General features: G+C 31.4%; 2 protein-coding genes across 2 annotated transcripts in view; one reads left to right on the top strand and one right to left on the bottom strand.

Annotated features, from left to right (window-relative positions):
- On the bottom strand, window positions 2455-4956 carry LOC104786165 (WUSCHEL-related homeobox 9-like). Its single transcript, XM_010511510.2, has 4 exons — window positions 4604-4956; window positions 3641-4489; window positions 3132-3313; window positions 2455-2703 (listed from the first exon to the last, which is right to left on the bottom strand). The coding sequence occupies exons 1-4, from the start codon at window positions 4731-4733 to the stop codon at window positions 2698-2700; spliced, it is 1167 nt and encodes a 388-aa protein (XP_010509812.1). The 5' UTR covers window positions 4734-4956; the 3' UTR covers window positions 2455-2697.
- Window positions 12837-13067, top strand: part of LOC104786163 (UDP-glycosyltransferase 89A2-like) — a 1608-nt gene continuing 1377 nt past the window's right edge. Inside the window, exon 1 of the mRNA XM_010511509.2 lies at window positions 12837-13067. This exon is cut by the window's right edge and continues 1377 nt beyond it. Coding sequence (XP_010509811.1) covers window positions 12888-13067 — 180 coding nt within the window. The 5' untranslated portion in view covers window positions 12837-12887.

Raw genomic sequence — 13067 nt, 5'->3', positions numbered from 1 at the left:
GTTTCAGGTTGCACTTAGACATGTTCTCTGACTATGACGAGGGCATAAACAGCCCCTTAAACTATAGTTCCGATACAGAAGATGAGGCTGAGACTGCCTACTATGAACCTAGTCTGTCGAACCGTGATGCTGGTCCGTTACCAAGTCTGTCGAACCGTGAAGCTGGTCCGTTACCAAGTCTGTCGAACCGTGAAGCTGGTCCGTTACGTAGTCTGTCGAACCGTGATGCTCAACCCAATGACGAAGTTATCCAACTCAAGGAGCAAGTAATCCAACTCAACGACCAAATGATACAGCTCAAGGTTCTTGTAATCCAGCTGAAGGACAAAGTGAACCACCTGACGGACCGAGTGATCCAGCTGACGGACATAGTGAAAGAGGTCAAGTAAATTATTGTCTTGGAAAGATGTTTGGCTGTTTGTGAATTATGAACCCGTGATGTTGGTTGTTGCTGTTTTTTTTTGCGAATTATGAACTCGTGATGTTGGCTGTTGTTGTCTTTTTCTGCGAATTATTGGTCCGTGAAGTTGGCTGTTGTTGTTTTATTTTGCGAATTATGAACCCGTGTGTTTAGTTTGGAATTTGCAATTGATCACTCTATATATATGAGACATTTTTTTCTCCCCACCAAACAAACATTTCCTTCTATCACCAAAGTCAAATATTTCTTTCATTCATCAAACACAAATTTCTTTCTCACCCAAAACAAATATTTCTTTTCCTAAAAACACTTTCACTTCTCACCTAAAACAAATATTTCTTTCTTTCCTTCATTGCTATGGCATCCTCTTCCAACAAATTTCACTATCATTATGATCCCCATAATGATAGTTTAAACCAATACTTTCAAGAGCAATTTAGTAACCAATTTCAATCTGTTGAAGAGGAAATTCCGGTGGAAAGGAAACCACGTGAATATATTGATAGAAAACGAGAAGAAGGGCATGAACGTCTGTGGAACGATTATTTTTCTGATAATCCCACTTACAATGCTCACCATTTCCGGCGACGGTTTCGAATGAACAAGCCGTTGTTCTTGCGTATTGTGAATCGTCTCAGTGAAGAAGTTTCATATTTTAAGCCAAAAAAGGATGCAACCTTCCGGAATGGTCTATCACCCCTACAAGTTGATAATGTTTTTTTTTTTTTTAATAAAAGTTGTAATAATTTTCAATTAAAATGTTATTTTATAAATTTTAATAATTGTAATATGTTTAATAAGAAAATTAATAAACATTATATTAAATAGTTTTAAGCATACTTAAATTATATATTAAACATTAATCTTTGTATTTATTCAATATTTTAAAAATTCTATAAGAATATTATATTATTAAATCTTAAGATCTTATACCTGTTCTCCCTATAACTTCCTTCTTAACAAAAGATCTTAAGCCCTGATCTTACAATATTTTTACATTATTTCTCATCTAAGATCACCCCCACATGATCCCCTATAAATATACCCTTATATATACTCCATAACGTAGCAGTAATATCATGAATTCTATTCTTATTGTTAAAACTTTAAAGCAAAGGATCATATCAATTGACTGTCAAAAACTGTTTCCTAACTCTGATACGTTACTTATTCCTTTGTAACAAAAAAAAAAGAAAAGAATTGTTTTCTTATGATGTAATATATTCACATTTATATCTTAGGCGTGGACAGCTGTATACAGTTATAGTGATTAAACTTCTTAATTTTATTTTTTTGGTTAAGGTTAGTTCTATTGAGAAACGCATATAACCTATATTTATTTATTTGGATGATCATATTAGTTATATTGATAAAACGCTTATAACCTTCAAAAAACTACTTGGATAATCATATCTCATAGCGCTAATTACTTGAGCGTAACCACCTAAGTGATAGAAACCCTGAACTACAAGTGGAAGAAAAGATAGCGTGGCTGTGAATACGTCTTTAACAAAATAAAAATTCAACTAATTAATATTTAATGTTTCTTTTTAGAATTTGATTACATATGCATTTTCAAAGCATCATGCATGTACTAATTCTATCTGAAGTAACTGAAACGATTGTTTTGTAGTAACATCACTCCACACATTTTTTATTTTTATTTTTAAATGAAATCATCTTTAATCTCAAAACGTTTCCTACGTATTAAAATAAAACAAAATAAGGTAATACATATTTGATATTTCATATCATATTTGAAACACTTATACAAGTTACTGTGTAAAATACTATATTACATATTAATTAGTGTAACGTTTTTAATCCCCGGGATTAAAGTGAAATATCACCTCACGTGAACTGAAGTCAAAGTTCCCTACTTCCCGCAAGTAAAACCTTACATCACAGTCTAAACATTAAACATAACGCATGACCTAGTTTACTTTCACACTGGGTGATGTGAAGCTTCTATATTACTCATCCCCATATTAGCGCATTGTTAAACAGTTGCAAATATACAAAAATATTCAGATGAGGAAACACAAACATTATATAGAATTATGAAATAAGAATGAAACACAGAGCATATAATATTGGTCAACAATCTAACGAGAGAGTTTTGTGAATGTTGTCCGAAACTCATACATCACACCATCACAATAGGTAACTGAAACCCATATCTTATATAAAATCTAACATTTAAGCCTACGTACGAGAGATGGTGAAAGAAAGAGACAGGTCTTAATTTCTTCTTCAAACTCAAATCTCCCACACGACTAGATCTGCAAAAGCAGAAAAGAGACCTCGAAATTAATCACATAAATAATTATATACACACACATGCAGGCACATCCTCCGAAATGTGGTAGTATTAGAATTTATACTACAAAAGTCAAAAAACACGAAGGCCAAAAAAAGAAAAATAAAAACCAATGAATGCTCTAAAGCGCAAGGTGTGTGTGTGTAATTAAATTAGATTGAGTCAACAATGTTGACCAGAGCCAAACAACATGTCTCTCGCATGCATTTATCCATTTTTGATCCCAATGAAGAAATAAACTACTCTATAAACCAATATTGTATAGCCATTAATTAAGTATTCGTTCTACTAAAGCTTATTAACGTATATAGTAGTATCTAGCTATAGTGAAGTGAATACAGATATTAATTAGTACTATAACTAATTAAGGAATATAGAGAGGAAACAAACCAGATAGTATGACGCTCCGTGTTGAAGAGGTTGAAGAGCGACGCCATATTCATCGGTGACAATGGGCTGACCCGCAGAATTAATGAGCACAACTTCTTCCCCGAATGCATCTCTCACATTGAACGGTCCTGGGGTCACTTCAAGCTCCATTTCATTTATGAACACCCTTATTCTCGCGCCCGCTGCATTCGATTTAGCCGTGGTTATCCCATTATTTCATGTTAGTATAATAACTAGTACATATTAAAACTATCTCTACAAAACAACCATGTAAACCTCAAACAGTCTATTTTCAAGAAAGAGAGAGAGAGAGAGAGATGGTATATATACAACTTAATAATCATCTACATATTATTATAAACACGAATTAAGGTCCTTTAAAAGATTGATCCTGATCAATGTGTCCCTTCCATTGTTGACACACAATTAATATCTATACTGTTGAGTAAAAAATAAACATATATAAGTAATGACTAAAAAAAGATAGATGACTTTAGATATCATCATACCTTGAACTTGAAGCTGATCCGAAGTTGATGGGACAGTAGCGAGAGAGTGCGAAGTAGTAATAGTAGTAGTAGTAGAAGTAGTGGGAGGAACATGAAGCATGATGTTATTGTTGTTGTTGTAACAGGTTATTTGTTGACTAGTAGTAGCGTAACAAATCTGAGGCTGTGGCTGCTGCAACATCTTCATCCTCATTTCTTCATCTTCTTTCTCACTCAAGTGTTGTTGATGATGAGTTCCATAACTCACACTACCGTTCATGATCTCACTCAGCAGGAGTCCGGTACATGGCCCCATAGTTGGAGCCGGTTTTTGTTGCTCGATCATATCACCGGAGAGAAACCCTAATTGGGATGAGACGGTGATACCTTCAAACCCTCCGACGGTGGAAACCGGAAAGAGAAAGGCCGCTTCTGGTGGGAACATCGTCCCCATCATTTGACTACTACCAAGAGAGAGGTTAGTGTTGTTCTTGTTCTTGTTTTTGCGGGGTTTGGTGGATTTGGAGGAGGAAGAAGAAGAGGAAGAGGAAGAGGAAGCCGAGTTTGCTGAGGAAAGAGATTGCTGTTGTGGTTGTGGTTGTGGCTGGGGTTGCGATTGAGGGAGAGAGTGTTTAGAGTGGTGGAGGAGGCGGAGTTTGTGTTTACTACGGGACTTGCGGTTTTGGAACCAGTAGAAGACGTTAGCATCACCGACTTGGCCGTATTCTTGAAGCTGAGCCCTAATCCTCCTGATCTCCTCTCTCGGCGGATTCACCATCCCTGAGTTAAAGATTGCTTCAAGTATCCGAATCTGCTCTGGCTTTGGATTCCATCTCGGTTTTGGTTCTGGACTCCTCTCCACCTCACACCCTTTTTTTTATTTTTGACAAAACCGTAAACAAATCACATCTCATCAATAAGAATTCTATAAAACAAAATTTAGTTTTCAATTGGTAAAAAAATAAAAAATAAAAGTTGAAGGACCTGAAGAGAAGGGAGAAGATCGGTGGGAAGCAGAAGGCAAAAGAGGAGAGTTGATGTCGTGTTGCCATTGATGAGGAGGATGTGGTTTGGACTTGAACATGCTTGGCCAGTGTCTATTCGAGGAAGCCATAACTAATTAACTCTCGATCGGAAGAACACCGATGTATGTGTATGCATATGATGATGATTGATGTTGAATGATGATGTGATGATGATGTGATGTGTCAAAAGAGAGGAGGAAGAGACAGGGAACAGAATGGCTAATGGGAAGATAATAAAAATGTGAATAGGGCAAAAGGTTTACGACCTCTTTCTCTCCCTCTTATAGTCTCTCTTCACCTACCCAATTAACCTCTCTACATATATTCATCTCTTTTACATAAATTTAATTTAAAGACTCTCACCCATATTTCTATTTTTTTTTTTTTTGGTAAAGACTCACCCATATTTCTATACACCACTTCTCATTCTCTCACTATATATATATATATATATATATATCTATGCATGCATATAAATATGTTTTCATTTCATTAAATAGTTAAAAAAAAACAGGTCTTTAAGCTTGGGTCAAAATTTGTAATTAAGATAGAATTGTTTTAGGGGAATAGCATCTCATGCGAAATGTATATAATTAACAGCCGTGAATATTCAGAAGGCTTAAACATTCAACAATATAAAAAAAAAAAACAATTTTAAATTACGTTTGTGTTTTAAGTACGTTAAATTGTGCTATTCGGCGACTAGTCTACTGCTAACGTTAAATCACTGATGGATTGACCAACACTTCAACAACAAATAGAAGACAATTTTGGAAATCCTAAATGTCTTCGACAATCAATTTGATTAGTTGTAAGATGAGCGTTTATGTTGACGTATTTTGTTTTCCTTCAATTTTTAATACGCAAACATTACAATTTACCAATACTTAAAATAATACTATAATAGGATTATGTCAAGACTTATATAAATACAGTATTCACTTTCACCACATATTCTCGCAATACTCATTATTTAATTTGTAAATTGATCTGACTACACTTTCCCTTTCTGAACACAAAAATTTTCATTTGTTTTTAATGTTTAAAGAAACTCTTCTCTTTTGACCAACAAAAAACAAAATTTCTTCTATTTTTTATTGATTTAAATTTAATAAACGTATTTCTTGTAATATAAGTACATAACTAGTAATATATATACTACGGAACATAAGCGATTACAAACATAAAAACTAAGTTTAAAATGCGAGTAAGAAAATCATGGAAAGAGGCTCTTTACGTTACTACAGCGAGCAAAAGAAATCCTCACTTTTGCATTACTAGAGAGGCAACACAAATTCTTGAAACAAAGCTCGTTATCATCTCTAAATTTGTCAATTCACAAGCAAAAATCTTTGAATCTTTTGGGTGTGAAGTATCACATACCATATATATACATTAAATCTTTCACAAAGTTGTACTTTTTTTTTTTTACAAAGTTTCCGTCGTATATTAATATAATACCCTTTAATTATTATTCACATTCCTAGTAGAAAACAGTAAGAGATCGGAAGACACTCAAAGTGATCATTAATGCAACCCCATGCCTCTCTTCCTTACAGTTCTTGCATTAAAATCCAAACTTCTTCTGCAGTTCAAACGTACGAACTCAAAATTTCTTCAGAAATTGAAACAACAGATTCTTTGAAAGTGATACATGTTTCGATCTGAACCAGGATTTTTCTTTTTCTTGTTTTTTCTTTTTCCTCTGACATCTCAAAAAAACATTAATTAGATCCAGACATAAAGATTGTAATTTTACTTCTTTTCTCATATTTTTTTTCGTACGTAGTAGATATTTATATTAGTTAGAGAAAAATGGGTTATTTATATTTTCTGTATTTTCTTTTAAATATAATTATATGTGACAGAGTTTTGATTAACCAAACAAAATTTTAAGGGTTTTGTGATGTAATTAATAGTACTCCGAAAACAAGTATAAACGGGAAATAATGTATAGTAATTATTGAAAGGAAATTAAGGTTTTTTTTAATTGACTTGAGTGTCTTTTGTTGATTAAAGATTCAATTTATAATACTCATTCTGTTTCACAAAAAGTGTCATTTTGATACATTTCACACAAATTAAGAAAACATTAAAATATACATATATGCCTTTATTTAATAGGTTAATTTAGTTATAGATTAAGGGTAAAAGTATGAAATCTAATGTAAAAGATGCATTGGAAATATAAAATAATACATTGGAATTGTAAAATGTCACTCTTTGTAAAACAAATAAAAATCTCCAGAATGACATTCTTTATGAAACGGAGGAAATATATCAATAATCTTTAGTTTCTTTGGAACGATGATGATTCTTTTCGTCTGTAAGATAAACAAAATGCGAGTTTTATTTTTTTAATAATTGTATGGACAATGAATTGTACTATGTTTATAAATTGTATTATTTTTGTGTATAAATGATAAATCAAAACTATCAATATGCAACATCTCTATTTATATAAAACATTCATTTCTCCGTGTTTATTAAATACATCTTTTAAGTAACATAACTAATTCTCGTTCCGAGAGATAGTCCAACTTCATTAAAGATTTCAAAGCAAAACAAAATTGATTTATTGGTTTTATTTTTATGATATATTAGTTATATCAACATTGAAGCGAAATAATATCATTATACTGATTATATTTTTTTATTCTTAAATTAAAAAAGAATAGGATTTATGATATATTAGTTATATCAAATGCTTTAATTCTTAAATTAAAGAATAGGATTTATGTTGACTTCGAGGAAATATGAAATGGAGATCAATGCAATAGTTTAAATATTTATATTTCCGTCTATATTATCATAAAACAATAGATAATTCGTTTTATGAAAGCAAAGAATAAACAATTCGATGTCTTTTAAAAGAAAAGTAAACTAACGATCTTATACAGAAAAAAATGATCCACATCCATGGCAATCTACATACCAATACAAGATTAGTAGTTAACGATATCCTGCGTATACGTGTTGGTTATAAACTTATAACTAGTTGTTGGTATTTTTTTTTGGTTTTTTGGAAAAATGTTTTATCTGTTGATAAAAAGAACAAAGGATATTTAAAAAAGCTTTGTCCATGTTTTATCTGGTTTATAATATTTTATAATAACTTATGAAATATGAATATCATTTTCAAAAGCTATTGGATTAGCTTTCTTTACTCATCTTTTCATCTATAATAGATTAATAGAGGCCGCACACCCTCCGAATTCTTTGCTTAGTTATACAACTTATTTTCCTTTGCACACAAAAAAAACAATTATTTTTTTCTTTTATTTTTAGAACATATTATTGGCGTCATGGAGGAACCCTAGATTTCAGTGGTATGTTCAAACAGCAATCAATTTGACATGTATTTTACATATTGGGACCACTACTAGCGAATGAAAACCTTAAAAGCTCAACAAAAGTACATCCAAATTTTTATTTTGGAAAATAATTTTACGTATTTTCTTTGTACCCATGATATTCCATATCTTAATTAACGCAACATGTTAAGTTAATTCACACTTCATAGCATATGCAATACATTCCATATCTTACGTATTTTCGTGTTCGAATTCATGTTTAGTTAGAACGTTCTAACTATTTGTAAACATTTAGAATAATCTGAAAATTCATATATATATGTATATATATTCTTATAGTATTAAACTACGACTGTTTCAAACCAGAATATTAATTTTAATATATTCCTAATAATATTTTAAACTTTCAGTTAGGAATATCTTTCATTGTTAAGTCAACATTAATTATTTTAAGATCTTTAAATTGTTAAAACAACTTGTACATTGTAACTGCGCCTTACATATTATATTTATTTGAGAAATATTTGGATTCGACTGGTGATATAAAATGGTAAGAGTTTTTAGTGGTAAAAAGATAATGGTAAACGATTACAGAATAATTAAAAATTTAAAAATATGAAAAGGAGTGAAATATATAGAAGTACTTTACTCTAGAGTAGAGATTAGCTTATCACTTTACTGATTTCAGTATAGTAGAGATTAGGTTTTGACATTAGATATTGAATAGGATATGAAGCTATATATGTATATGAAACCAATTAAAAAAAAAAAATTGGTGAATGTTGTAACTATATTATAGACCTCGACTATATAAACAGAATGTTGTACTTTTTGTACATATGATTTATTTTTCCCTCTCATAAGCATGCATAGAAATAATGTTTTCCAAATTAATTCTACGTTTTCCTTACACTTCAAAATAATAAGACCTGCACATATGTACAAAATGGATGGTTAATTACACAGATGTACGTGCCGTCTCGTTTATCTTTTAACGTTTAAATAGTATACTTTTAGCGTCATATAATATGTATTTTGCGTCATATATATGTCGTACATGTTATATAGGAGCAATTATTTGGAGGTGGTGGGGGAGTAATGGATGAGTGATCCATACCGAATAGTACTGAAGTGATAAGTGTTTGATTTTTTAAAAAAAAATTATATAAGAGGAGTTTTAAAAGTTTTGTATTTTTGTTTTCATCTTCCTTCCGGATTCAATCTTTTGCTTCTTATGCTACAACCAGTTTGTCCCTAACCAAAAATGTCAATAAAATGTACGATCACTCCAATGCATTAATATACTCATTGTTAGCTTGAAAGCTGATATCACCTTAACTGAGTACTAAATTCTTCATATAGTGTTTTGACATCTAATTAGTTCCATGATATATTGCGGATGTGCTGTATATTGTGACATTTCAAGACGTGAGAACATGTGAAAATTGACATATATATATATATACACAATTAAATATTATAAATAACATCAATGAAATTCCAACTTTAATTATTTTTATGATACACATTTCACCGTGATCGATTTAAAGTATAGAAACTTGAATAGAAGTCAATTTAAAAATTGAATAGAAACTTGAAAACATTTTATATTACGAAGAAAAAAAATCTTTAAAACATCTTATTATGAAACAGAGAGAATATTATGTATATGGCTATAGCTAAACGCCTAAACGACCAAGAAAAGACTTCTTTATTGAACTTACTCTAATAATACTTGATATAGATACTTCTATAGCCTATCATTATATTATATGTTGCGAACGATGCATTAAATGAAAGGTACATAGAGAGGGAGCAAGAGAAATGGGTTATAGAAAAGAGGTTGTAAGTTTGTAAGCTAAAATTGCGCTCATTTTTTGCAGTCTCACTAAATGCTCGCATTAGTAAATACACCAACATGCCTTCTCTTCAATGCCCTAATTTCCCTTCACATGCAATTTCCCATTTTTGTTTTTGTTATCCTTATCTTTGTTTATTATCATGTTTTAAATTCTATTTTACTACTAATGTGATCGACTTGATTTTTTCAAATTTATAACTATGGTGTCTTATTCATTTGCAGCATCTATCAAACACTCATACCTTGATTTGAGGAATGTTGAGAGAGAAGTTTTGAAATTTTTATTTACTTGTTAATTTTAGGAATATTTCAATTTTAGGTTCAAATTTTCTGTATACGGGTATAGGGTTATAATTTTAGTTAGATAGTTAGCCTCATAAATCGTATACACAATCTAGTGAGCATGCGTACTTCTTTTTATAATTACAATTATGCAAATCCAATATTTTCTTCTCTTCAACCATTCTACCAAACTTTACAAGTTTATAATTTAGTATGCATATATCAAATACAATATATTATGTTGCATGTCGTAATTATTTAGCTTCCCGATATTAATTATCAAATTTACAATGCATCAAATAATGGTGAATAATTTATAAATAGATTAAAAATGGTGTATAAATTATAAATAGTATAAAAATCCGTATGTTGCGTAGTATACGCTTAGTCTAGTTTACTAAAAAAAAAAACTGAAATGCAAAGTACATGCTAAGCCGTGCGTAGAATTCAGGAAATCGTTAAAAATGTGTTTTCATTTTAATTTTAACACTCTATATATATATATATATATATTTCTCAGATATTGATTTCGAAGATATTGATTTCGAAGATTTCTTAAATTTGCTTAGACACTCTTTCTAACCCTAAAGTTTGTTTTCACGTTTGTTCGTGTTATGAATGATCGATGCTTATCCTAAAAAAATGTCTTTATAATTTATTCATTCGATGAGAAATTAAACCACTTAAAGACGAAGAAAAAAACTTAACAAAATTTTTGGGTTAGTACCATTATTAACAATGAATAATACGAAAAGAGCTTCTTTAGGCCCTTTAATCTAACAAAAAAAAAACCATTCTTCGAATGTATTTGTTCAAATTAATTGCATCCATGTATGTTCACGACTTGATTTGTAACTTTTTATAACTCTTGCATGATTAGACCATGTGAGACAAGCCTCCGATTTGGATTGGCTTACATAAATCGGCCAAACGGTCATTATACAGGCGGAAGATCAAGTTTGATTGTTGAACAACTTGAACAGCGAGTCGGTCGCATAGATGGTGGTGGATGGTAGTGGACACCACAACGATGGCCATCACGATATTCTAGGCGGCTGCCTTAATTTTTGCCTATAAAACAGTCATGCGTCCAAGTTCCATGTTTGAATGCACCTTGTAATTTATATTTTATACTATGATACTTTAAAGTAGTTTATTTATAATAATTGCTTACATGACTCGATTTTAATATAGTTTTTTACGCATCTTTCGTACACTTAATACATATGCGTATAACTTTCTCACACTTTTTTTTTTTTTTTTGGTATCAAACTTTCTCACACTTTATTGCAGAATATGGAGAAAAATGTTAGATATCTGATGAATCTTTGATTATGCATCTTAAGCCGTACATTAGTAGTTGACAAAAGATGGAGAAAAATATCTTTTTATTGTTAAATTAATCCCATTGCGAATAAGTGAAACGTATATGAAAAGCATATGAATCAGGGACCACTAATCTCACACGTGTTTAATGAACTTTAGAACAAGCTTGTTTATTTGAGTGTAACATATGACATATCAATTTCCTAAGTAAGAGAATTAGTTTTCGAGAACCATCCTCTAATAGAAATGAGAGTAGGTCAAAGAAAATAGAATTCCTAACAACATTCTCTCAAGTTTATTTGTTTGGGATTCTATATTAAAAAAATGTCAAGTGACATAATTAATATTTTATAAAGCTTACATTATTCTAATATTGTTAGGATTAATTAAACAGAACAAGCAAAAAAAAAAAACCTCTAATGCATTGGGATTAGAATATAGAGGGCCTTAACGAATGAGAATGTTTGGAGTATTATTTTCTAATACTTGGGACTAGATACAAATTAACGTGATATTACTAATAGAATTATTGATGGGATCCTTGGTTAATACTTAAATGTTAACGTGACTCAAATATATCACTAAATTGCTACAGCATGGTTATAAAGTATATTGTGGCACACATAAAACATAAGACAATGTAGAGAAGATCAATGTTTGGGGAAAAAGTAAGATGATTCAGACACGATCCTCTTTTCACTCTAGTGTGTCACTTCTTACATGTGCTGTTTTGCTCATTGTTTATATTTTTTTATTGAATTTGATCCTAGACTTGTAAGGTTTATCATCCATCTTAATTTTGGCACCGTTTCTGATTCATATAAGCATTCCTGCTTGTCCCGTAAGGTAAATGATGACTTTATGGACTACTTCGCTTCTTAAGGAGACCTAAGCTTTTGGTCTACGTACTGTACACGGAATTTGATCTCACGACCTTTAATTAGAACAATGTGGCTAGAGATCTTTTCACTGAAGTCAAATATGCCCCTGCGAGAAAACAACGAACATGTCATTAACTAACCTCTAGAAAATAATTTGGCCAATATGAACAAATAATCAATTGAAGCAGTCACTCCGCTATGCTGTTCTTAAGACCAAACAGCTGAAACGTTAACGTAAACTAAGTGGAGACAGTTCTAAATTCACACAATATAATTTAACTGTCTTTTTCTTTTTCTATAATGGTGATGGGCCTCGGTATGTGCTTAAATAGGATATTTCAAGAATTAGACAACTAGACAAAAATGGCCGAATTTGTTAGCAAAATTTGGTTTACATGGTAAATAACGTAACTGGTCCCAAAATTTAAATATTGTGGAAATTTAGAACCGTCGACTTAATTTGACTAATAAGATCATAGGCTGCACCTACACATTATATATTGTGGCTACAGACTACAGTCAGTAGTTTACAAAGCTAAAGAAGATAGCAAAGAGAGACTCATTACAGAACAGAGAGCAATGGTTGTACCAGAGACTCCGAGACCGCACATCGTGGTGTTTCCTTACCCAGCACAAGGCCACTTACTTCCACTACTAGACTTAACTCACCAACTCTGCCTTGGCGGAATCAACGTCTCTGTCGTCGTCACCACCGGAAACCTCCAATACCTCTCTCCCCTTATCTCTGCTCATCCCTCC

Source organism: Camelina sativa, chromosome 5 (genome assembly GCF_000633955.1).
Source record: "Camelina sativa cultivar DH55 chromosome 5, Cs, whole genome shotgun sequence".
NCBI classification, from domain to species: Eukaryota; Viridiplantae; Streptophyta; class Magnoliopsida; order Brassicales; family Brassicaceae; genus Camelina; species Camelina sativa.
This window is presented reverse-complemented; position numbering and strand designations above follow the sequence as displayed.

What these genes read in the sequence shown, in the direction of transcription:
- LOC104786165 (XM_010511510.2), bottom strand. Translation starts at nt 4,733, where the DNA reads ATGGCTTCCTCGAATAGACACTGGCCAAGCATGTTCAAGTCCAAACCA. An exon ending in ATCTTCTCCCTTCTCTTCAG is followed by an intron (nt 4,490 to 4,603) that starts GTCCTTCAACTT and finishes AATAAAAAAAAG; the next exon opens with GGTGTGAGGTGGAGAGGAGT. An exon ending in GGATCAGCTTCAAGTTCAAG is followed by an intron (nt 3,314 to 3,640) that starts GTATGATGATAT and finishes AATCGAATGCAG; the next exon opens with CGGGCGCGAGAATAAGGGTG.